Source organism: Mytilus californianus, unplaced genomic scaffold, assembly GCF_021869535.1.
Source record: "Mytilus californianus isolate M0D057914Y unplaced genomic scaffold, xbMytCali1.0.p SCAF_1, whole genome shotgun sequence".
NCBI classification, from domain to species: Eukaryota; Metazoa; Mollusca; class Bivalvia; order Mytilida; family Mytilidae; genus Mytilus; species Mytilus californianus.
Window position 1 is genome coordinate 6,462,268 of NW_026262581.1, and position 27,525 is coordinate 6,489,792.

Genomic DNA, 27,525 nt, shown 5'->3' on the forward strand with positions numbered 1-27,525 from the left:
TTATGCAACAATAATAATGCACTTGCACGACAAAATGGGGAATCTTTTATCCTGGGAAGGGGGATCTCTAATACCCTTTGTGCATACTGAATGGTCTTGGTCTTGTGGATTCTTAAAATAACCACTTGCGGTTGGAAAATAATATCCTGTCTGCTCAAATGAACTTTTGGATCAAATAGTGTGGGTGAAGGGGGTAATAAGTTGGATTTCCTCAGAAATGAGAAAAAGGCAACCAAACAAGCAGCCCAGAAGGCCAAGTCCCCAGAACATGAAAGGTTAATTGTGGTAAAAATGCGTCGTAGAATAGATGGTGTAATGGGTAATTTCCTATTACTAACAGTGCCAAGTACCCTCTTAGCTCCTTGTAAAACAGAATGTACAAAATGACCAGCTAAAGGATCTGGTAATCCTGCTTCGACATGAATTAATTTAACAATGATCAAATAATTTGCAATAGAGTTAAATTGCAGCTTGCGAGATAAAAAGGCAATATACCGGGCAACATTCTTAGGTGACAAAGGAAATAATGGTATTTTATACCCTGTACAAAATTGGACATAAGATCTTAAATAAGTCATGTATGTCTTTTTAGTTGATTCCGCAAATGTATTTCCCCAAAAATGGAGGATCAGATCATCCAGTTCCTTTAAATTCCTGGAGCCCTGTGTGCCTACACAAAAAAAAAGAAAGTGCAGCATTAGACATATGTTTGTGCAAGTGAGAAATAAACAGGGGCTGTGGTAAATAATAACGCATAAAAATTTCAAAGGATCCGGGCTCATGTAGTCTAGAAATATGATCCGCTATCACATTGCTAGCACCTGGGACATGAACAGCTTTAATATGAAAATTGAACAAAGCAGACAGCCAAAAAAGTTCTCTAAAAAAACCCATTAAAATCGGGTTACGAGACGTACATTTATTTATGCAGGCTACTGTGGTCATATTATCACAGAGAACTACGACCCTCTTGTTAGCCCAATTACTAGCCCATTTTTTTGCAGCTAAGAAAACAGAAAAAACCTCAAGTTCATTTATATGAAAATTTGAACAAGCAGGAAAATCTTTGTTCCAATTGACATAGAACCAGTCTAAATCATGGAGGTCCCCCCCTCCTTCTCTACAAGCATCTGTTATCACTGATGTGACAGGTATTTTATCTAATATAAGAGATTTCCCATTAAAAGACGCCATAAAATCACGTTACCAAGAAATATCCGCTAAGAGTGCGCCTTGGATGCGTATTTTGTGCCAGTCTTGCTTAAGACGCGAAAATGCAGTAATGATTCTGCGAAGAAATACTCTTCCGCCATGAACCACTGCGGATGCCCAATTTAATTTGCCTGCTAAGGATTGGAGTTGCTTTTTTTATGCGCGCTGCCGCTGCAAAAACTCTGCTAAGTCTTGCTTTAGTTTGCTTAGTTTGTCATTAGGGAGGCGCAATTCCATGAGCTTGGAATCTATTTCAATCCCCAAAAAGGTAATTTTTTGACAGGGACCTACAACTTTTGATCAGCTGATCAAAAATCCAAGCGCACACAAAAGGTTTAAAAGTGTGTTTAGAGCATCTAAACACCTAGTTTTTGTAGGCTCGCATATCAAAAAATCATCCAAATATGCAATGATTGTAAAACCTCTACGTGACATCATTCGTCTGACAGCTTGTGACAACCTATGAGAAATATTGGAAGCTAACTTTGCGCCAAAAGGTAATTTGCAATCAACAAAAGTGTGTTGTTCACCATTAGGGAAAATCCAATTAAAACCTGTAACCTGTTGACTTTTCTAACTAATTCGAACAGATCTATAAGCCGACTTCAGGTCCACTTTCGCCAAAAAATAATTAGGAGACACCAATTTTGCAGCATCCTCAATGGTTTGAAATTTTTGTTTTGGGAAGTCACTTACGTGATCATTAACAGAAGAGCCCACTGGCTGACTACAGTCATGGATAATGCGCACCCCACCATCAGGCTTCGGTATTATGCCCATAGGGCTGATAATTTTTGGAGGTGATTTAGCAAATATGTAATTCCCATTTTCTATTTCTGTTAAAATCTGAGCATGGGCTTTTTTGTAAAGGGGGCTTTTTGGATTTGCTGATGGGTGAATTTTTAATTCCACTGGTGACAAAATATCAAAATTAGAAATAATGTCAAAACCATTTTCTATGCCGTTTAGTAAAAAGGATTTGTCAAAGTCGTTTTTGAGTTCAAGCTGCCAAACATCCAGATTAAGGTCACGTAAAGGCTTTATGCTGAGTTTTTTGACTGACCTGTGGAAGAATGTGATTGTGCCGAGTGATCTCTGCTACAACCAGGTACAGAACAAACATGTTCAAACTTGCAAGAGACTGACTGACAACCCCTTATTCTGTTAAATCTTCTACATATCTCCTTTCCAGCATTGGAGTGAGATGCATAACCAGTTGGTTTAGATGCACCTTTCCCCCAAGACTTATTATTAATAGGCAAATTAACCTTGTTGGGTTGCTGGAATCTGGGCCGTAAGAATACTGTCTGAAGGTGGGGAACATCAGTACACCAGCGAAATTTGTGTTGGTGTTGTAAACACCTGTACTCTCTGTCATAAAAGAAGACAGAGACCATGTCATAACATGTGATTAACTGATAAATGCGCTTGGTGTATGACATGTAGTCCAAATAATTTTGAGCCGAAAGAGTCCCAGTTTCCAGCAACTTATACATTATGGAAATATTGGCCATTGACCATTGACAAAGAGAAATAGTCTATAATTTTGGCTTTACAGGACCTGATTTAAAAATTAACTGCCCCCACTAGCATGTGAAATTAAGCTTTCTGAATTTTCAGAAGATGAAACATTTATAGAAATAAAGTCAATAATGTCTAAATGTTTAGAGTCCACTATAGGCATTGACTTCAAACACAACTGTGGGTCCTGCCAGGAAAAAATGTCATTTATACCTGGAACCGTACCTTGGTGTGAGTTGTTTTGGGTTGGTCCTGTCATCCCCGTAGCACTTAGCTGGTTTGTTTTTAATTGCTCTAGCAATGCTCGGACTTAAGGATCCTCGGTATCATGTTGTTGTTGTTGGTGGTTTTGAGAATTACTTCCGGTAAACTGGTTCCCTGGATTCGTATTACTTCCTGATGACTGGATTCCGGAATGCGCACTTCCGGCCTGGTTATCAGTTAACTCCGCATCTATCGCCAGTTGGAATTTTCTGTTTTGGAAGTATCTTTGACGAATGTTTTTTCCACTGCGTGCATTAACATTTTTTGTTGGCCTAACGGCAGTTTTAAAGTTCTGACGTCTTCCATTGTTAAAAGCGATAACGACTCAATGGTTGTGAAGCCATTCTCCAAAAGTTCATCCGTCGTGCTTTCGTCGAGTTTCTTGGCTGCCGCCCACGTTCTTACTCGGTCTATATCCTCCATTGTGATGATTTACGCACAAAATAGTTAATAATAATGCAACTGCAGAACTAGCGGTTCAGTTAACATTCATACACTAATAACTTGAATCAAATTCTAGTTGAAAATCTCTTAATCGGCGCGAGGCTGTTTAAATGTCACACATATCAGCATAATAGCATTTATGTTGCAAAAGATGCATCCCATGCAACAAGCGGCACAGTCTAGTTTTAAGGACCACAAAGCCCGTGAAAGATCGTTCTCTGTTTCGGTCAGGTAGTAATCCAATGATGAAATTTCTTCCTTGGACAGACGGAACCACTCTGGAATTCCCAATAAAAGTTTAAATTGTTCCAAAACAGCGGCCATAGTAGGAAATGTTCTAGACTTACATATCAGTTATGAATGCTTAAGATTCCTGTATGTTAAATTAAAATCAAAAATAGTTTCTGCTGAAAACTTTGCTGATTACAGCCACGCCAAATTGAAAGTGAAGTGAGCGCACTTTGTTTCAAACAATTTCTTCGTTAATCATGTGACTGGTCAACATGAGAGCCACCTTCCCATTGGTTTCAGTCAGTCTCTTGACCAAATATGGACTGACGTCCGAGATGCAAACATGCCCCAGCTGTAATCCAACACCACCTTTGTATGTTGTGGAGTTTCCCTTATCAGAGCCCCATAGAATGCATACGTCTGATAGTGATTTTATTTTGATTAATAATATATTTAAATAAATACCCCCTTTCAATAGTTCTTCAAACTTTGTACAATGACACATTTAAGCAAGTTTTGCTTACCTGGGTATACATATATTTTTGAACATTTCTTTTCACTATACCTTCAGCTGTTTGCACAAGTTCCTGTACACATTTAAAGATAATTTAGTCTTGGAAAAGTAAACCTAAATGATAAATCAATCTTGAAAAAGACAAATCAAATAATAATTTACTCCAGTTTTAGACTGATGGTCTAGTTAAGCATATACCTTGTTTCCAACAATGGAAGAATGTCTCCACAAGAAGTTAGTTTGGATGAACCCAGTATTGTCATCTGCTGTAATTCCTTACATCTAAAAAGGCTTTTCTGAATGTTTATTTCTGAAATAAAAGCAATATGATAGGTTAAATAATTTTCAAACATAAAAACTGAAATATATAGTTAAATCTGATGTTTAAATAAGATTGATTGATTGTTGGTTGCTTAACGTCCAGAGGCAAATATTTCATGCATATTCAGGATGATGTTTAAATAAGAATAAAGCATATATTCCGGATCAAATGTAGATGTAACCCATGTGATAAAAGATCTAAGCTAATTTCACATAAAATTGTAACATAAAAGTTTTTTTTATTCAAAAGAAGCAAATAGTGAACAGAGCTCAGATCTCAAAATGTTGAGCTTCTAAAATTAAAAAAAATTATTTTTACAAATGTGTTTTTCAAATAACTAGTGTCATTTATAATGTAAAGAATAAAGTCTTTCTTGTATTTTTGTTGTTGTTAGGTTGCTGGCTCATTGTATACCCGTTCTCCTTTTATTCATATTAACTATTATAGTGCTAATTTATTTCTAATAGGATAACATCGTCCATAAGGAGAAGACAATCTAAGATCAAGAGAATTAAAAAATTGTGTATTTTCCTGTTTGCTATGTCTCATGCATATGTAATATTCAAATTGCATAACATAAATATCTGTGTTCCATTTCAAATATTGAATGCATAATTATTTCAAAGCCAAGCAGTTTGTAGTTTATGTACCTTGTTGAGAACTGCTCTCAGAAGAACTAAGTTTGACATTGAATGAAACTAATTTTATATTTTGTGTTTCACAAGTTCTTGAGAGAGTTGCCTGCTTGTCATATTCGTATTCAATAACAAGATTTATCATCGCCCAAGGAAAGTGTTTATCAATCAGGTTACTGGGTATTATCATGCAGTTACAGTCTTCAAGGCTGAAATATAAGATAAGTCAAAATAACAGTTTCAGAAATTATTTTTTTGTACCATAATGATTCCAATGTCCATAGATGTCATAGTTCATTAGTAAGCATCATGGAAACCTAAAAGTTTATACTTGTGTAAAGCCATTTCATGATACATTGTATCATACATATGAATTCCTAAACAGACAGAAGAGATCTCTGAGTGATGATGACATTTTTCTATCTGGAAATTATTTTTGTGCATTTTGTTTAAATGATAAGTACCAGTAATAACTTTTTTGTGTTGTTGAATTTGTTGATTAATTAACAAAATCTTTTACTCACAAACATAAATAATATCTAGTTAATGAGTGAGGCTGCAGAGTTAGTTTATAATAAAAAAATAACTAATTCAAAATAATCTTTATTACTGTAATGAATTATTGTTCATAATCTAAATTAAACAACCCAGACACTTCTGATAAAAAAATACGAAGTTTGGTAAATGTGTGCACCTTTCAAATATGTAAAATTAAAATTGAGAATGGAAATGGGGAATGTGTCAAAGAGGCAACAACCCGACCATAGAACAGACAACAGCAGAAGGTCACCAACAGGTCTTCAATGCAGCGAGAAATTCCCGCACCCGGAGGTGTCCCTCAGCTGGCCCCTAAACAAATATATATACTAGTTCAGTGATAATGAATGCCATACTAAACTCCAAATTGTACACAAGAAACTAAAATAAAAAATAATACAAGACTAACAAAGGCTAGAGGCTCCTGACTTGGGACAGGCGCAAAAATGCGGCGGGGTTAAACATGTTTATGAGATCTCAACCCTCCCCCTATACCTCTAGCCAATGTAGAAAAGTAAACGCATAACAATACGCACATTAAAATTCAGTTCAAGAGAAGTCCGAGTCTGATGTCAGAAGATGTAAACAAAGAAAATAAACAAAATGACAATAATACATAAATAACAACAGACTACTAGCAGTTAACTGACATGCCAGCTCCAGACTTCAATTAAACTGATTGAAAGATTATGTCTTCATCATATGAATATCAGGCACAATCCATTGTGCATTGCACTGAAATACATTGTAATTTGTAAAATATCAAAACTTATTGAAGGTGTACAGACAAACAATATGGCAGTGTACTTCATACATGTAATTCTGTAAGAATAAATGTTTCTAACTTTATTCCTATTTCTATTTACAGGTCACTAATTCTTCATGATAATGACTCCTTGAAAGACTAAGTTTTACTTTAAATTCTCAATATTAGATAAAGATTTGACCTCAGTTATGAACAGCTTCACAAGAAGTGCAAATATTTTTAACTCAAGTTATCTTACCTTGCTACAATGTTTTCATTCTGTGATTCTTCTTGAATCTTTAACTTAACTAATGAACAGTGACAGATTACTTTCTCAAGCATTTTCAGAAAACTGGGAATCTTTCTTTTCACAACAATCAAAACCTGAAAGCAAACAGTATTTCAGGAAAAAAACTTTTTAGCAAGAACTGTCTCATTACAATATCTCTGCTGTTGCATTATCTTGATACATATTATTAATAAGACAATGAACTTGAAAACTGAGGTGAAGGTCAAATCACCCTGGCAAGATTCATTTGTAATACTAAATCTTATACTTAATATAGTTGTTTTTTTCATTCATAGTTACTAAGGAAAAGATTTAATTCCAAATCTTTCACCTGACCACTCGTCAATGAAGTCTTAATATGAGGAAAAGGTTGTATGACATATTGTCCGTCAGACATACACATAAGTCCAAACTTCAAATCTACATACCAAAATTTGTCATGTATAGTGACAGAAATGAATTACAGACAGATGGTCAGAGGTTAACAAGTATACCCCTTTCTTTGGAGTGGGATATAATTACGGTAATCTTTAGGGAATGGGTAGATGTGTATTAATACTGTAACAAACAGTCTAATACTGCAATTCCAGATTCGTCTATGGCAATTATTACATATTTCATATCCATACCCGTTTACATTCTGCCAATTTTGTAAATGGTTTTTTTCATATAATTTATTTATTTACGTTAAAGTCAAAAATTTTCCATACCTTTTTCTCTGTATTATATCTGAACTGGAAACATTTTTCTACTTCTTTACAGGTTGCGATAATTTTTGGATGATAGATGTTATTTTGTTGAAAATTACAACTCAGCTTGAACAGTTTCTGTCTGATATCTTCTATCCCACCTTTTAGACATAAAAATACAAATATAATATTTTGGAAGATAAAATTACAAAAGATGGTGTGAAGAAAAATGGTGATGCATTTTCCACACCATTCAAATATGACCCCAAATTAAGTGATGTGTGGTATACCTTAATGAGAGTGTATGACCAAACCTGAAGCAAAAACATTGAGTTTGTTACATGTACTAGTAAATCATTTGGGCTATTTTTCAACATCTTTTTTTATCATTAATGAAAGCAGTGAACTATTTTTCAATGCCAGAAGTACATGTACTTAAAAACGTTAATTTAACCAGAAATAAATGGAGAATGTGTCTTTATGGCACCAAAATTCGAATTTGATCTGTGTTTTATGGCAATAATCATTGTGTATAAGTTTCATAACATTTGGTTGAGGCAAACTAAAGTTGAAGAACAGAAACAAAAAATTCCGCAATTTTGCCATTTATAAAGGGTATAACTCTAGATCAGTAAAAGTGACGCTACCCAAATTCGGATTTGACCTGTGTTTTGTGGTAATAAGCATTGTGTACAAGTTTCATAACATTTGGTTGAGGCAAACTAAAGTAAGGGAATAGAAAAACTGTTTTAGGATGTACATACATACAGACGGACAAGGGTCACCCTTCACTGATGCGGGGGCATTAAAAAACAGCTTTTGGTCCAAATATTGCTTTTGAAGGTTTTTAGTTCTTAGAAAAATATAGTTGTTTGAACTAAAAAAAGGAAATATTCATAAGAATAGATGAAATTAATCCCCCATGACAGCAATTTTCATATTGTCAGAACTCTACATACCTGTCAAGTATGACTTGTGCTTATCTTCAGCAGCTTGGAGGTGAGCTATTGCGGACTCTAAACAGTAATGTATTAAAACATCTCTAGCTCCACACAAAGCATGCAAGCAAACAGTTGTCCTGTAGGTCTCTTTCATATATTCTAAAATTATATTTTTAACCATAACTGTTTTGATGGATTTATCATAAGATAAAGCAAGAATGTGTCCATAGTACACGGATGCCCCACTCACACTATCATTTTGTTTGTTTAGTGGACCGTGAAATTAGGGTCAAAACTCTAATTTGGCATTAAAATTAAAAAGTTCATACCATAGGGAACATGTGTACCAAGTTTCAAGTTGATTGGACTTCAACTTCATCAAAATCTACCTTGACCAAAAACTTTAACCTGAAGTGGGACAGACTGACAAACAGACGGACGAACGGACACACAAACCGAAAAACATAATGACCCTAGGAGGGGCATAAAAATATAGTAAATATTTTGTATGTTAAAGTATTGCTATCTTAATTTCAACATTTGCTCTTTCAACAAAGTCTCTGATTAATTTCAAAATTATATTGTTAACCATAACTGTTTTGATGGACTGTAATTATCTTTAGATAAAAAGATATAGTATGAAATTAAAAGGAACTCCAGTTATCAAGATGAATTTCTTCATAAAACTTCAAAGTGCTCTGATTTTTAGCTTACTTTTACTTTTTATGTATTTTCTTTGTATCAAGTGTTTTTGTCAGGAACCTTTCTAATTTCTTGAAAAAGAATTCCTCTGGTTCTCTGACAATGTTGATTAAAATGACTTATAATTAAAAACAAGAAATATACAAAGACCAGTTTGGTGGTTTGAAAATGTTCATCTTTACAGGGTAAAATATGAGTGTGTGCATAATGTCTTGTAGAATGAAGTCTTAACAAATGTTGTAATAAATATCTGACAACACATTTAAAAAAAAACTAAGTATATGAGAACCAGATTATTTTACATATCCTTATGTGATGTGAATTATCCCATCATTTGTTTTTTGTAACCACAATACCAAACCCCAATGTAAGATATCACTGTACACCTTGTAGATGTCTTTATCAATCATTTGTTAAAGATAAAGAATATTTTTCAAATATTATAAAGAAGTATAAATTCTTGATACTTTGTTCAATAAAAATGCAACAATCCTAAACCATATCATATAAATGTCAATGTGTATTTGTTCTGCCTATAAAAAGACCTTCTCCTAGAAACTTTGTTATAAACAATTCCATAGGAACAAACACTGCAATATCTGTTCAAGTGGAAATAATATTACACAATATTTCTTCCATTTGGAACTTATATTAAGAAGGAACTTTTATTTCATGACATCAATACCTGTGTCTTTTGAATCTGTCATTTGTTTCTCCTTTTGCTTCAATAAAAATCTTGTATAATCTGTATTTAAGGATGATGAATCTTGGTTCTGTAAATGATCACCAGCAGTCTTCAAAGATGATAGTAGGTAACAGATCTTTTCATCAATAGCACTTACAATATTTTCAAATTCACCTGAAAAAAATTTCATAAAAAAATTATTTAACTGCTGAGTTATTATAGAAACAAATCCTTAATAGGAAATGATTTCCATTAATGTAACTCACTTTCTGCATTAAAATATCTAGAATTGAAGGGTCAGAGAAGAAAAGCTGAACACTGATCAACCAAGAAAACTATCTAAATGTTTTTTTTTTGGTAAACAGGTCTTTAATTGGTTTACATTAGTCATTTCGGGGCATTTTATAGCTGACGATGCAGTATGGGTTTTGCTCATTGTTGAAGGCCTTGTGGTGAGCTATAGTTGTTAACTTCTACTTCATTTGGTCTCTGGTGGAGAGTTGTCTTATTGGCAGTCATACCCCATCTTATTATTATATTCAATATAATATTCCTGCTAGGTTTAATTCAATTTCAGCAAGTTTGAGAAGAATATAAATGTTTACATACAGCAGGGGCAAAGGAAAAGAATGGTAGATGAATACAGGCAGTGATGGTAAAAGCTCACACGATCCATAAGAGCCAAGTGAGATCAAAATGAACACAATGCATTAGAAAAATTGGGCTCAATCGTTCAAAATAATGCAAGACATATATCAACTTCAATTCAATTGAAACAAAAATAAAATTAACATGATATCAATAAAATAAATATAAAACAAATAAATAAATAAGTAAAAACAATGAAAATACAAACCAGAAAGCAACAATTTGAGATATACCTCCCAGTTGAACAGTTATAATATCAGACCATATCTTGTTGTTATCTACTGGTCTTTTCCTATCCACACAACCACTTTCAGGGTTGGGTTTCACAGCATCTATTAATATAAAACAAATTTTTTCACAGATTATTCTTGAGATTATGTATGATTTTAATTTTAAGTTGTGTTAAAATTCTGCTGGAAAAGTCAGATCAACACTTAATTAGGGATTAACAATGAGCTTAGTGTTCATAATCATGAAAATAGTACCATAACTGAAGATTAACAAAAAAAAAGATTATCAACAATTATAAGGTCATAACTGTCATTGCATGAATATGAGTAAAATCAAGCTCCAAAAATTCTCCCTACAGGTTTCATAACTTCAAATAATACAAATCATACCAAATACTATCAATCTAAATCATACATTTTTTATTGAATGCAAAATCTCATATTTTTCTTTTTTCACTATCTCATATGTGTTCTCTTAATGAAATGAAATATTTGAAATACCTGCTGTCAACCTACTGGTGATTGATTTTTTCTGTTGCTGTGGCTTTGCTCCAATACGTAAAGTAAAGAAATCATCAATTTGACTGAAACCAAAGTCTTCTTCATTTGCAGAGACTACATCTTGGGTTACTGTGATGTATAAAATTTTTCTCTTGAAGATAATTTTTTCAATATTCACTTCTAACAATTAAGTTATAAGCATTTCACAATTTCTGGAATATCATAGCTTTTTTATAATAATTTAGATTGAAAAAAAACAAGATTATTGGTAATTTTTCATATGATAATATTGAAACAATGAGAATGCGTGAGCATACCTCAATTGTAATTCAAAGTATCAGAAAACAAGAAGTAGGTGTCTGACTGTCCTACTCTAACAGATCTGAAATCGGTTCAAACACATTTCAACTCTTCACTATTGAGCTCCTGACCAAATATGAAGTCATTTTGTTTATTAGTATTAAAGAAATGTGTGATGAAAATTTTTAATTCATTAGGCATGCAAAAGTGTGACATCCTGTTAAAATCAACAGCTCTATTCAAGTGAGCTTTACTTAATATTAACTGATTTCAACATGAATAATTTTTGGTTTCAATACCTTGCAAAGTAAAATAGAACTAGTTGCTTGCAAGAAATTTGGTTACAAAAAATGTTTTATCAGGTGAATAAAAACAACACATGTTTACCTTCTTTCACAGTTTCAAAGGAAGAAACCATCATTGGCTGATTTACTATTGATTCTGATTCAACTTCTTCATCATCTAAAATAAACAAGACTTCATTATCTTGAATACAAGTAAACAATAAAATGGAACATATCAGAAAATCCACTTTCTATCACACAATAAAAAACATTGGACTTTGGAATATTACAATTTTTGATAAAATAATCAAGTGTCTAAATAACTATTATCCATAATGTAAAAATGGCATTCCTGTGAATTTGGTGAATCAATTGAATTCCTATTATTTCACATAGTTCTCATATATAATATACATAATTTAAACAAACATCAACAAAAACATTATACCCTCTGCATGTAGATGTAAATTATAATTGCTTTTGGAGGAAAGAAAATATAACAGTAATTATCTCCCCTTCAGACATACCAAAAATAGAAAAAGATTATAACCCATGTTACGAATATAATATTTTATGCAGAAATAACAAAAGCTATTTGTTCAAATATTACACTTTTCAACTTAGACCATTATTCTTGATCATCAGATGTGTTTACCTACTTTTCATATCTGATATGTTGTTGGTATTGGACACTTCAATAACATCATCATTCACACCTAAAATATTTATCATATTAAAATTGAAATCAAGTTGAAATGCAACAATTAAACATACATCTAATTAACATTTTCCCTTATATCAAGGAAGTCAGTTCAACAAATTGTATAATAAATCCTGGTACATTTGTAGCTAAACTAACTCTCAATTACTAAATTACCTAATCTGCTTCTCACACTTGAAATTCCAGTTAGGAAGGCTCTTTGACAATCAAAAAGCATGATCCCTACTTGGACCCAAAATCCTTATTTTTACTAAAAAATTTCATTGAACAATATTGGAAGCCTTAACTTACTTGGAGAAATTTTAAAAGATCTGCAACTGCAAGTTGCTCACAAAACAAAACATATATACCTTTTTTAACCCAAACTTTTCTTTGGAAAATGCTTGTACCAAGTCAGGAATATGGCAGTTATTTTCTACTCGTTTCATTGGCTGATAATGTTTGATTTTGTCAGTTTTTGTGGACTTCCCCCTTATTTTAATTTGCCTTTGAGTTCAGTATTTTTGTAATACGATTTTACAACAATCAAACATTTGTGAATGCTGAATGCTAGGACATGTCCCACTTCTACTTGTTGATAACTATTGGAAGCTGTCTTGAAGCAACATTTATTTAGGTTAAAAATGATGCAATGTGCATTTTCTTAATAAATAAAATAAAACATACATACAATGCATATCAGAGTACTGAAATTTCTCAAATTTAATTTGAAAAACTTCAGAATAAATATTTTCTTTCACTGTTAGATCAATTTTCTCTGTGGTGCTCAAGGTTTTCTCAATGTTGCAAGCACTATTTCCAACTGGATCCCAGCTAAGTGACAGTTCAGTTTCACCAATATGATCCTCCTTCACTAATTTTTGCTGTTGAATGACTGTTTGAAGAGACATGTAGGAAACTATAGGAACTTGGATTTCTGGTTCTATAATAAAAACATAAAGAAAATACAAGAAAGTTTCCCTACAACTTATTGTTTACATATATGAATTTTCGTGTGGATTTTTCTAAATATTATAAAACTGAGACAGAAAAGAGTATTAAAAATTTTTAAAAATGCCATAATTTCTGCTATGAAAATATCCTTCATCTAACTTAGGTTGTTTGTATCAGTCTTATATTTTAGAAATTTTCAGTTTGGAGTCAGTACAATATTTATACTAATTTAAGTGTTATGTCCAAAACAAAAGTTTTAATTTTTAACAAGCCTAGTAAATTTTTGAAGGAATCGCTTTGTTTAGATAATGAGGCTATAGAATGTGTTAACAGATATAAATATTTAGGGATAGTCTTTACTTCTAGTGGTCTTTTTCAGCAGGGGAAAGAAGAGCTATTCAAAAAGTCCATAAAGGCAAAATTTAAATTACAAAAATCCATGTCAGCTTGTAATCCAAGTATTGATACTGCAATTCATTTATATGATCATACAATTAAGCCAATTTTATTATATTGTAGTGAAATTTGGGGTACTTTTAAGATTAACTCTGCTGCTTGTAAGAAAAAAAGTGATTATCTATTTGAATTAATTTACATAAATGATTATTTGGAAAAATCACATTTCAGATATCTAAAGTATATTCTTGGTGTAAATAAAAAAAGCCTCAAATTTGACAGTGTTATCAGAGGTTGCAAGATTTCCTCTTTATTTTTCTGTCATTATATCTATGGTAAAATATTTACACAGGCTTAACAAATTGGACGATGGGTTACTTTATGATGCTTATGTTTGTAATAAAATTTTAGATGCAGGAAACATTAATTGTTGGTATTCATCTATGAGATATGTACTCCAATCACTTGATATACAAAATTTGAATAAAAAGCTCAATAAATTAATTAAATTGGTAAAATGTAAACTTTGTAACAGTTTTAAAACATTTTGGTTGGTCAAAAGATCTGATACCTTATCACAAGGTAATAGTAAATTAGAAAATTATTTCAACCTCAAGACTGACTTTGTAAAGGAGGCTTATTTATCAATTAAAGATTTTAATATTAGAAGAGCTATATGTAAAATGAGAATAAGTGCTCATGATCTTAGAATTGAGAAAGATAGATATAGTAAAAAAAAATACATAGAGAGAACTCAGCTACTATGTCATCACTGCTTATTACATGGATCAAATTATATTGAAGATGAGACCCATTTTACAGTAAGTTGTCCTTTATATAACCAACAGAGAAAATTATTATTGGATAAAGTAAACAGTTTTTGTACTAATTTTAAAGAATAACCCATGGATAAAAAATATTTCTGGCTGTTCACATATGAGCATTTACCAACTCTTATGTGCATGGGAAATTATATTATTCAGTGTTTAGAAATAAGATCCAGGTGGAAACAAAATGTATAAATGATATGTGATTATTATGAGATATGTTGTAATAGTTATATAAGACACATGATGTGTTAGGCTCTGATTTGTTTTTTTCTTTTTTCCAATCATATTGTGCATATTGTTGTTGTGAAATGATGCCCTTTATGGGTTCTTGATTAGATTAATAAAATTCTCATCTTATCTTATGAACCAAATTTTTCTGGAAAAAGACAGGTCTAAAGAGAGTCGTCATACACTATTTATAATGTTCAGAATTTGATTTGGAGATTGATTTAGCTGTGCTGGAAATAAATGTTTTGTGCAATTCTGCCTGAAATTTTTCATTTACACAACAGCAAATACATAATGTACTGATTTTAATGCCTTGAAATATAACCAATAAGATTAAAATTAGCGAGAGTTAAACACAAAAAAAAAATATAAGAAAAATAATTTATCTTCTGTATCAAAATCAGATGACAATTTGTAAGTGGAATTTTAAAATGAACAAAGCAATTAAATCGCCATCAATGTCTGAAAAACACATTTGCAATAATACAGACACAACTTTGTTGTGACTATGTAAAATGAGTGAGTTTCATTATCTATTCCACTGTCTTACTATCAAATAACTCTATAAAAGGGATTCTCTAATTCTATGGAAATTTATCCCTTTCCGAACCCATTGTATAAAAACACTTCAACGTGTGGTTGCTGGTGATCTCAAAAGATCATTGGTCATAACCTTTTTAGCTAACTGGATGAATCAAAATATGCTAACAGGTGTTAATGAAATTGACAACTTCGTGGAATGTGAAAGGCACACGAAGGGGATTTTCGTTTAAACAAAAAAAGAAAATTTATTTTTTAATCATTAGAGAAACAGATTCTTACATAGTTACTGGTGGATTATCGGATTTATCAAATCTCGATAGTTAAATTATAAATTTTAAAGTCCTCGCCAAGGCTCGGACTTTAAAATTGATAATTTAACTATCGAGATTGGATAAATCCGATTATCCACTGGTATCAATGTAAGAATCTATATATAACTAATTGTGATGTCTTAATGTTTTATTATTTCGAATACTGTGGATTCATTTATTTTCTTTTAATACCAATTTTCATATATTTACGAAAATTAAGTATTTTAATGGATACTTGATTTCTTGGTTTTAACAAATTCTGCATATAAGTCTATAGGAAACTTGAATTTGGTTTAACACTGGAATTTTTGGTACCTTATAACCACGAAATTTACCAAAAAATTGTACTCAATGAATAATAATACACCCTAGGTTTGTAGGAAGATTCTCATGGTTTTAAAAGGCTACTTTGATAATCAATATCATTTCAGAAAAAAAACCCAGGAAAAGCTAGAAAAACTTCACTTTCTCTTTTAAAAGAAAGAACACATTTTAATTCAAGTAAAACGAGGAAGTTTTGATATTCTAAGTAAAAGAAATAATATTCTAAAAAGATTAATTACCTGTAATTCTCATAGATAAAATATCACTGAAGTATTTCTCTTTCTGCCATATTCTTTCTTTGATTAAATCAATCTCAGCTGGTTTAAGGAACCTAAAAAATTACAGTAAAACATGGAAATATCAAAGTTAAAGCAAACTAACTTTATGATGAATTAAAAAAATTCTATGACTGCGTGAATATATTACAGTGAAATTGACACAGCATTTACTAAGCTAACGAAAGAAGGTAGGGCAGCATGGTCTAATGAAGTGTAAACCAAGGAAATAATTAAAACAGACCACCAATTCAAAATCCCTATCTATTCAACCAAATTTTGCAATTTTCACAGATTTTTAAATATTTTACCTTAAGTTTAACTTCATAGAAACCAGGTATATCCTGAATTGTACAGGTATCACCTTTCTACATGCCAATTTTCAACCCATGTGTAAAAGTCTTATAACGAACAGCTGCCTTTTCGGAAGCCAAGTACTACTAAAATTAACCCTTGGTTTTCTGAAAATCTTAAATTAGTATACTATGGAGCACATTAATCCTCAATTTTAAATGCAAACTCATAGACAAGTAAATTTTGGCTTAAAATGGTCTAAATATATTTCTCTTTCACCAAAAGTTTCATTTCTGCAAATTTGTTGGTTAGTTTAAGTAAGTAATGACATCAAAAGCACTATTTTTTGTCAGAGTAGGGCTACTTTTACATACGTTCTAAATTGAATTGGGTGAATTGGTGGTCTGACACCTATATCTACAAATTAAGTCAGTCTTAAGGCCTCACTATGACTTTGAGATGAAGAACAGCAATTAAAGCGCTGTTCCTTTGCTTTTTGTGTGTTTGTTTTTTGCTATGCGTGTACCGATTTTGTGTCATGGTGGATACCCTACATTCATTGTTCTTCTATTTAAAAGCTTGTTTTGAAGCTCACAATATTTTTTTTGTATTTGTCTTCCAAAACTTTTGTTGTCAGAAGCATATCAAATGAAGGTTATCAGCACTAACATTCATAAACAGTAGAAAACAATTGAAATATTGAAATACATACCCATTTGTATCACTTTCATGAACCTGAAGCTTAGGTAATGTATGAAGTATTGATTTTATCTGCAAATTGTCATCATCTATGTTACATTTGTTTATGATGAGTGGACTATCCAATAATGCTTTCAGTTCAAAATCTTCCTCTGTATCTCCTAAAAATGAAAATGACTGGTGATATATTTGAATTTTATTTAAAATGACAAACTTGTGAACTTTCAAAACTAGTAACAAATTTGTAACAATTTACATCTTATAAGAATCAAAATATTTGTAATTACTAATTAGGCTATACTTTTCTGTATCATTTTAGGATAGGCAATATAAGACCATTGGCTATATAAACAAGGACTAGGCTACAACAAAAAGACATTAAACTGTACCTTTTCTATAACATGAATATTTTACGAGCCTGGTTGTTTACAAGAAAGAAGAGCCTAAGCTATATCAAATAAAATAAATATAGGCAAAAAAGTATAGCCTAATTAATAATTACAAATATTTTGATTCTTATAAGATGTAAATTGTTACAAACTTTATTCATAATATGAGCTATAATTTATCCTCTTAACACCTGAGTCAAGTCTTGTCAAATACAACAACTCTCTCCAGAGGCTGAAATTGCTGAGTGAAACTATGAAACTACTGAGAAGAAATTTTATGATCATGAGTGAACAATATAATATTAAGCTTCTAATTGGATTCAACCCAGTTTTCAAATGGGCATTGATTCTGTTTGTGAAAATAATTTTGTGATCAATTTTATGGGGTTTTTTTTCAGAAAATAATTAAGAAATTGTAATTTATAGTTTTTTTCTTAAGATACAATGAGATTTTGGACAGGCATGTCACTTTGTGTTTTTTGTATACATTTCTAATCATAAAATAACATTTCAATTATTTTTTTAATGGTAGAAAATAGTGTTTTTAAATATTATGTCTTTTTTTGGTACATTTTCTTTAGTATTATTCCATAACTTTTTCCTATACAACAAGTACTAATAATATTCAGTGATTCAAACTTACCAATCTTATTCATGTTTAAGAAAATATCTTCCTTATTTATTTCACTTTTTTCTTTCTGAAGTTTTTCTCTGCACATATTTATATCTGGGGTTTCAGCTGGTAGAGATATTTTACCAGATTCTGAAATAAACAAGAAACAGTATCATATACATGTAATTCATGGTAGTTTAATATTGACACAAAAAAAAGTATTTAAAATTTACTGTCAACTCCAGAATTTTTGCTTGCATATATCATTGCAACTTTTGAAGAATGGACAAAAATGGGATATCAACTATTGAGATTTCAGTACCGGTAAGTGCTGGATGCAAAAAATGCTATCAAAATTTGAAAGGCAAGATTTTATTTTTGCGATACCTATTCGGTCTCAATTTTCTTAATAGTAAAATCATCTAAAATAATTTTGAATTCATAAACTTTGATATGTACTAATCAAACAAATATTGAAATATTTTTTTTCAATCTAGTCTTTGTAGACCTGAAAGTACTAATACATTACCCAGATAGCAATGTGGAATTTCATTAAGATCTTTCAACAGTGTAGCTTCATCTGATCTTTTCTGCTCTTTTGGTGAAGAAAATGGTGACAAAGTTTCCTCAAGAAGCATCTGAAATAAATTATCTGTTTATATGATTGCTTTTTTAACATTTTGAAATATATCATATGTTATTCAGGTTTCAGACATAATCAACATAAAATATATTGACTGTTTTGTGAACATCAAAATGAAAGGGAATAGCTAAATATTTTATGTATTGACATTATTGACGTAACAAGATGTACTATGAATTCTTGATCACCAAATATACAAAGATCACTGTTGTTGACCAAATTCGAAAATTTTATATGTGAGCTTGTCAATTTACAAATATATGTTTTTCGACAAACAGAAAGTAGAGCATCAAACTATCATATAGCATGGCATAGCCAGAAAAACTTGGTGTCATATATCAAGAAGCTATCACTTATATTTGCTGAGAAAAATATGACAGAAACATGTTACAGACAGACCTTTGAACTGAAGGACAGACAGAGGTAAACCAGTATATCCCCTCCTTTGGAAAGGGGATGGGAAGGAAATGGGATATAACAAGAAGTTACATGCATTGTCCTGCAAAGTATTCCCACTTGTTCTTGGTAAATTTCTATGCTCAGTGCTTTCACCAAAGTGGCTAGCTGTCAGATCTGAAAATTGGTTATAACTTACAACTAAACATTATACAGTTCCAGACCAAATATCAAATCTTTCCTTCATTAAAAAATTTGTAAGGGTTCCGCGGAACCCAGTGTCTCGCCTACTTTTTCTTTTAATCGCAGGCTCAACAAAAATGAGGAAGTAAATCAATAAAAATATTCCTCTTGATACTATCTTTTGGTTGTAAGAAGCTTCTGTCCAAGTTTGGTAAAAATCCAGGATAGTTTATGAATCTAATAAATGTTTAAAAACTTTAACTGCAGACTGAATGTAATGTTAACTGGAAGAAAACAAAATTTCCTTCTAGATACTAGCATTTGATCATAAACAAGCTTTTGTCCAAGTTTGGTACAGATCCAAAATAGTATAAGAAAGTTATTAAAATTTTAAAAACTTTAACCACAGAGTGAATATGTTGTTTCCTGGCAGAAAATCTAAGTCCATTTAAAAGTAAAATACGGAAAAAATGGATTTATTTTTTTACAAAATTTCCTTCTAGATACTAGCTTTTGATCATAAACAAGGTTCTGTCCAAGTTTGGTACAAATCCAAAATAGTTTAAGAAAGTTATTAAAATTTTAAAAACTTTAACCACAGAGCGAATGTGTTGTTTCCTGGCAGAAAATCTAAGTCCATTTAAAAGTAAAATAAGGAAAAAATGGATTTATTTTTTTACAAAATTTACTTCTAGATACTATCTTATGATCATAAACAAGCTTCTGTCCAAGTTTGGTACAAACCCAGGATAGTTTAAGAAAGTTATTAAAATTTTAAAAACTTTAACCACAGAGTGAATGTAATATTTCCCGGCAGAAAAACTAAGTCCATTTATAAGTAAAATACGGAAAAAATGGAATTTTATTTTTATAAAATTTACTTCTGGATATAATTTTATGATCATAAACAAGCTTCTGTCCAAGTTTGGTAGAAATCCAGGATAGTTTAAGAAAGTTATTAAAATTTCAAAAACTTTAACCACAGAGTGAATATTTGTGGACGCCGCCGCCGCCGACGGAATGTAGGATCGCTATGTCTCGCTTTTTCGACTAAAGTCGAAGGCTCGACAAAAACCAAGTAATATGTCAATTTATAAAGTTTAAAAATTAAATAGTATCCATATGCAGAGCTTGCGAAACCCATGTTTAACTGTCAATTTAAATACATTGTACAAAACCATGAATCGTAAACAATAAACATTGCAAAAATTTAATAGCCCCTTTCTAAGGTCCAGACCATGAACAAAACATGAAAACAACCCAATATAAGTTGAAATAGCCTTATTATTATACATGTAGCATATCCATACTCACTTCATCATCTGTAGCTACTGCAACTCTGACAAATCCCTCTTGCAAACAATCAGCAATTTTTGTCTTCGTAGTTAATATAGGTGCACCTAGCCTGATAGAAAAAAATTTCAAATGAATTTTTAGAATTTTAATTTTTTACCTCTTGATTAAAAAGTAATTTATACACTAGAGTTTCTTATGAACTTTTCTAGTAGTCAAGTCTTATTTATGTGTTCACATTTATGTTAAAGGCCAATGTTAATTTAAAGTGTTTAATGAGAGTAAAATGGTTGGTTGATCATCAAAGAAATCAATGCTATTTCAGTTCCTCGAAAATGACCTTTACATTCATATTTGATTTTAACTGGTTATGCAACTTATCAGGAATTATTTCTTTCATATAACAACATTAGTTTGATTCCTAGCAATAAAATATTGAGTCATACTCAATCTAAATTGGTTAAATTGTTACAAGAAAAAAAATTCTGATTGTTGATATTTTCCTCAAGGTCCAATATACCGGTATATGAGCAATACCATATACAAAATTCCTACCTCAAATTGGAAGAATATATTTTTCTATAGCTTTACAATCAATTTCATTTTTATTCAAATCAAAGTTGTCGCTGATGTGTTCCTTAACATCTAGATCATTCATTTATTGAGGTAAACTTTATGTCCAGATACAAATATCACATGCATATTCAGTACAATTTCAGGTGAATTTTGTATGGTCATGAACCAGATTTGTACTAAGCCAAAATGATGAGCTGGATTTTTAACATGCTAGCTCACAAGATAACAGTTTGCAAGAAGACATTTTTCTCACCAGGACACATTTTCTCACTTTGAGGCCAATCACTCTTTGTTCTTACTCCTAAATGCTCAAATGTCCTTTGCAGAGTCCCAGACAATACCAGTTTTAAAGCTTTTGGTTTGATCAGGTTTTGAGTTAAACCCACAATCTCCTTAAATCAAAGTAAGCACACTACAAGACCATAGGGATGTTTATCAGCAAAAATAAGTTACAGAAAAAGTGTAGACATGAGGAAATTCTATGTAACTTTGAAAACAGTTTTAATCAAAATTATAAGAAATCAAGACAAACTTTGTTGTGATACCAGAACTCCAAAAATCATTTATGGGACTAAATTCAAAATAACTTTTCCTGACAAATCACTCTTCTAAACATTTACCTTAAATTGTCTGTTGTTTGAAGATTACATTGATCTTTTCTTGAAAAGGGATCTTTAACCTGATTTTTATTTAATCTACCAGAAAGACATTTCAATGAAGGTAGATTACTCTTAAACAGTGCAAATACATCTTGTGTCAAAGACTCTTCTAATTTCAATGATGAATCTGCAATAATTTTTCAAATGAATATCAAACACAGATTATTTATCAATTTGTTTTTAGTAGTCTATTAAAATGCAAGAATAGTCTATAAAACTTCTAAAAAGCAAATACTTAACTTCATACATTGTTTAAAACTGATTTTTACTTGAAGGTTGCTATATCCACTTATGTGCAGCATAAGTAACTTTAATAATGGTAAAAAGAAATATTTCATGTTTTAATTTCTTAATTTGCATGTGGTAATGTCCAATATCATGGTTGTAAATTTTTTAGCGATATATAGGAAAAAGTTTTGCAAATAGGTATTAATCTTAATTGAACACTTTCAAAAATTTTGTAATTGATATTGTGAACGGACTGATCTGACATTCAAGTAAAAGTAACGTTTTCTGGATACCTTCTTACTTAATGCTAGCGCAGTCACGAAATAACCAAATAAACCCAGGTTCTTTACATAAACAATGAAGACCAGTTCTGCCCTGGACACCTTGTCACACTAGGGGACAAGTGTCTACAACAACCGACATAACGGACAATTCTCTGGGAGGACAAAGCTAATACTTGACCGGGAAATGATTATGACAAGTATAAGCCAGCATTCTAGGAAGGGAAGTCTTAAAGAAATAATACCTAAATTATCATATTTATTTCATACCAAAATACACAATAAATATTCTTATATTATGACAGTAAGTTGTACAACAATACAGAAGTTAAATAAAGGGGGAAAATGTATTACTTTAAGTAGGGCTTTTAAATTGTACCATTTGAACCATTTTAGTCCCAAGTCCTAACGTTTAAACCCTAATTAGTGCCAACACATTTAATAGACGAAGTGGTCCAGAACAGTAATAGTAAACAGCATGGCTGTAATGACAACTGATAATTACCTTCGAGGAAAGTATGAATTCTGGACAATGTATTAAATGTGAATTCAGTATATAATTAATAACAAAATGACTTAACAAATGGTACTTTCTTAAAATAAGATTTGCAATTTAACCAACACAATCTTACCTTTAACTATTAATAACCGGTTTAGAAAAGGAGTACAGTTATTGTGTACATAAACACAGGTGAAAGTTTTCATGTAAACATTAGTAATTATATAAAATGTAAATATGCTTAAACTTAAAAGGGAGCTAATAAATTACTCTTAATTCCAATATTGCCACATTCCTCCCCACTTAAAGATCAAATGTCATCATTTTATCTAAAAAAAAATAATGAAGAAATATGTAAACGTAATGTAACCTGTATATAAAAAAAAAATATCTCAAAAATGTTCAATAAATATGTATACGAAAATTCAAAATATGTATCAAAATATTAAAAAAAATATGTATCAAAATATGGAATATAAACAAATATTGGTCACCTAATGTCAATGTTTCTTCGCTTTTATTATTGTCCTTGTCAGTGTATTCTTCACGAAATTAAACTTCAAATGTTCGTCCCTTGAATTATAGTATTTGTCCTCTAATTTTGTTTTTTTTCCCTTCTCAACATATTGTTTACGGGTTTCTTGAGCCTCTTCCAAAATGAGCTGAATATTTTGTACAATGTAACTGTTGAAAAATGAAATTTCGTATCTGTTCCGGAGCTACAAATTGATAAACAAGCCCCTGATTTTCTCTTTCAAAAAATTTACATAACAGGTTATTCTGAATGGTCAAGGATTCCCATAACCCATAAAGAATTTTTGTTTCTTTTGATTTGTTTTGAATTTCGGACTTTTTGGGTTTTTCATCAGATTGTAACAAATTGTTCAATATAAAACTTATATTTTGGTCATTCTCTTGCATTTCTCTTAATTGCGAATTCGACCAATAACTGAGCCAGTTTGATGTTATGTCAAAACTAAGTTCTTCTGTATTGACATTGACCGGTCTGATAGCTAAATGGGTCGCAAGACAACCTCTGACGCTATCAGTGTTGCCGTCAGTTTCCGTGTCATTGATAACTGATTGAATACTTAAGCAGGAGGCATGGCCATCCTTGACGGTATTCAAGTCATCAATACAATCCGTAGTTTTGACATTTTCAAAATATTCTATATCTGTTTTCATTTCGGTACATTCAGGACAATTGCTTCGTTTACATTTCCGTTTTGGTGTGCGAGATAAACCATCTGCGTTTGTATGCAATGAACCCTTGCGGTGTTGAATTTCCATGTCGTAGGTGTCTATGATAGAAATCCATCTTGCGATCATACCTTCCGGGTTTTTGAAATTTTTGAGCCACTTGAGCGACGCATGATCAGTACGTAAAGTAAATTTTTGGCCATATAAATAATGTCTGAATTGGCACAAAAAAATAATGACCGCGAGCAGTTCACGCTTTGTAGTACAATACTGTTTTTGTGCTCTGTTTAAAGTCCGGCTGGAATACGCAATGACATGTTCCTCACCATTCTGGATTTGCGAAAGAACAGCCCCGACTCCTGTTTGACTAGCATCTGTATCTAGTATGTAAGCGCCATCTTCACTTGGAAATGATAATGTTGGTGCAGTTGTTAAGCATTCTTTTAAAGTCTCAAACGCGATTTTACATTTATCATCCCATATAAATGATTTATTCTTTTGAGTTAGCTGTGTCAGAGGATGAGCGATAGTTGCAAAATCTGGTATGAAACGGCGGTAATAACCCGCAAAGCCTAAAAAACTTCGTAACTCTTTGACATTTGATGGTGTGTGCCAATTCTGAACGGATTGAATCTTTTCTGAATCGCATTTAATGCCTTCTGCAGAGACAATGTGTCCCAAAAATTTGACTTCTGTTTGAAAAAACGAGCATTTACTCGGTTTCAGTTTAAGATTTGCTTCTCTAAAACACTGAAATACGGTTTTCAAATTATCAAAAGCTGTTTCAAAGTCTTTTCCATAAATTATGACGTCATCCAAATAGCAGAGACAACGATGCCATTGTAAACCACCCAAAACCTGGTTCATGAGCCGGCTAAATGTAGCGGGAGAGTTGCATAAACCCATCGGCATTACAAGAAACTGATACAAGCCTTTATGTGTCGAAAAGGCAGTTTTGTATTTGTCTTCTTCAGCAACCTCTACCTGAAAATAACCACTGGCTAAATCAACGCATGAGAACCACTTTCCGCCGCTCAAGGTATCAAGAGTGTCATCAATACGTGGTAAAGGGTAGGCGTCTTTTACAGTTCTTTCATTTAATTTCCTAAAGTCCACACAGAATCGAATAGACCCGTCCCTTTTCTTCACAAGGCACACTGGTGCTGCCCATGAACTACAACTGGGTTCAATCAAATTTTTGTCAATCATTTTTTTCAATTCTTCTTCAAGTACATCCCTCTGTTTCAAAGCTACTCTTCGTGGGGATATCTTTACAGGTTTTGAATCACCTGTATCTATATAGTGTTTTACTCTATCAGTTCGCCCAAGAGAACCATCAGGACCAACGAATATATCTTTATACTCATGGATAAGTGAAGACAGTTTTTGCTTCTCTTCATCTTTTAAGTCTGATGATACTTTATCTAACATAGATTTTAAATGCTCGGGGAATTCATTATCTTTTAAAGTATTAACTTGTTCTGATATGTCATTAGATTTTGAATCTGTTTGTGACTCAGCATTATCCTCATCAAAAACTTGTTCAATTGTCATCAAGTGTGCAATCTGTTCACCTTGTTTAAGTTTAACTGATTTTGAATTCAAATTCATGATAGCTAGGTAAATTGTATTTTCTGTATCAACTAGGCTTTTTGCCACCAAAAGACCTTTACTTTTCACCCATTCTAATGGTTCAATAATGCCAATACCATCTACAAATGAATCTCTTTTAGAAGCTTCAATAATCATTTCACTATTTGCAGGAATTGAAACTTGCCTAGCTATCTGAATTCGTGAACACTGGGAACTACTTTCTTTAAAAAGAGGAATACTCTGACCATTGATACTTAAGCATTGGCTTTTAATTTGAATATCAATTTCATTTTGTTCAAAGAAATTCATTCCTAAGATCCCAGATGACCCTTTTATATCAGCTACAATAACTTCTTGTTTAACTAATAAAGGACCTATTGCTATATTCAAAATACATTTGCCTTTAACACTTAAAACATTGCCATTGGCAGTTGTTAATATACTATCTAGGCTAATCAACTGAGAACTTAGTTTTAATTTCTCAAAAGTATCAAAAGAAATCAAAGAAACTGGTGATCCAGTATCAACAAGAAATTTAACATCAATTTCATCAATTTTGCAAAAGGCAAAAAGACAATTTTGATTCACTAAATTTATTTGGACTCTCTTAATTGGATCTGATATCAAACTTTCAATTTTGGTTTGTGGCCTTTCTAAATTTTTAACAGCTGAAGTATTGGCCTCTAAATCAGCTTTTAATCGTTTCCCTGATTGTTCAATGGACAATAGTACTGAATGTGTCCTATCTCATTACATTTATAGCAGACTCTGTCAGTCGAGCTATTTTGATTCCTATAATACCTTCCTCTGCCCCTATTATTAAACCTAGGAGGCCTATTTTGATAATATCCGTTCCTATTTTCAGATTCTGTATTAACATGTTTAAGTTGACTTAATTTTTCATCAATTAGTTTAGCAACTTGATCAAGAGTTAATAACTCTGTACTTTCCTTTTTATTATCCTTAATTGCTTGAATGGGGACTTCATTGCTAGTTAGCATTGGCTTTCTCATATTATTTTGAGGATTGATAAATGCTTCATATTCAATTGCGTATGAAATTGCAGAATCCAACGTTTTTGCACGTTGGAACTGGACATGCTTTTGTAAATCCAAGTTATTTAATCCTCTAATGAATTTATTTATAAAAACTTTTTCCATCATTTCAGAATCTTGTTTTTCATTTGGAAAAGCCAAGTAACCTAGCCTTCTTAAAGCTTGACCATACTCAGAAACAGTTTCATCTTTAGAATGTCTCCTTGCTTCAAATTCGCAAACATATGCGGCTTCTCTTTCTCTAGGATTAAATCTATTATTTAAACTTTCTTTAATTTTATTATAATTTCCAAGGTCTTGTTTACTTAAAGTACTCAAAATTTTCTGGGCAGGACCTCTTAGACTCATAACAATTTGTTTAGCTCTTTCTAAATCATTCCATTCATTCCATTCTGCAACTTGTTCAAAATGAATCAAATAGTCTTGCCAGTCGATAGTTTTGCCATCAAATGATTGAGGCTCTTTTTCTCTTCTTACTATACGTTTTTCATGTAAGGTAACAGGGTTTGGCAAGTTATCAAGAAAAGATGTGTGCTTAACCCCTTCATGCCTATTTAAATCATAACTGGGGTATTTTTCAGTTGAATACCTATTTAAGGGTTGATAGTCCTCTGAAAATGTATCCTTATCAACATATCTCTTGTTTGGGAGATAATCTGATCCTTGGTT

The 27,525-nt window shown here is 31.7% G+C and overlaps 2 protein-coding genes across 3 annotated transcripts in view; both read right to left on the reverse strand.

The window, feature by feature from the left end:
• Positions 1-9,886, reverse strand: part of LOC127737261 (uncharacterized) — a 49,787-nt gene extending 39,901 nt beyond the window's left edge. Inside the window, exons 1-6 of one of the 2 annotated variants that reach the window (XM_052247913.1) lie at positions 9,732-9,886; positions 8,363-8,503; positions 7,425-7,564; positions 6,685-6,809; positions 5,159-5,352; positions 4,385-4,496 (exon numbers count right to left, since the gene is read on the reverse strand). In XM_052247913.1, coding sequence (XP_052103873.1) covers positions 4,385-4,496; positions 5,159-5,352; positions 6,685-6,809; positions 7,425-7,564; positions 8,363-8,503; positions 9,732-9,753 — 734 coding nt within the window. In that variant the 5' untranslated portion in view covers positions 9,754-9,886. The remainder of the gene's footprint in view (positions 1-4,384; positions 4,497-5,158; positions 5,353-6,684; positions 6,810-7,424; positions 7,565-8,362; positions 8,504-9,731) is intronic. The other variant, XM_052247848.1, reaches the window with a different exon arrangement.
• On the reverse strand, positions 9,797-20,870 carry LOC127738671 (uncharacterized). Its single transcript, XM_052250039.1, has 11 exons — positions 20,787-20,870; positions 18,780-18,888; positions 18,281-18,400; positions 17,262-17,409; positions 16,220-16,311; positions 13,086-13,337; positions 12,354-12,410; positions 11,798-11,872; positions 11,111-11,239; positions 10,588-10,711; positions 9,797-9,905 (listed from the first exon to the last, which is right to left on the reverse strand). Exons 2-11 carry the CDS (start codon positions 18,886-18,888, stop codon positions 9,902-9,904), a joined length of 1,110 nt encoding a protein of 369 aa, XP_052105999.1. The 5' UTR covers positions 20,787-20,870; the 3' UTR covers positions 9,797-9,901.
• Positions 20,871-27,525: the final 6,655 nt, after the last annotated feature.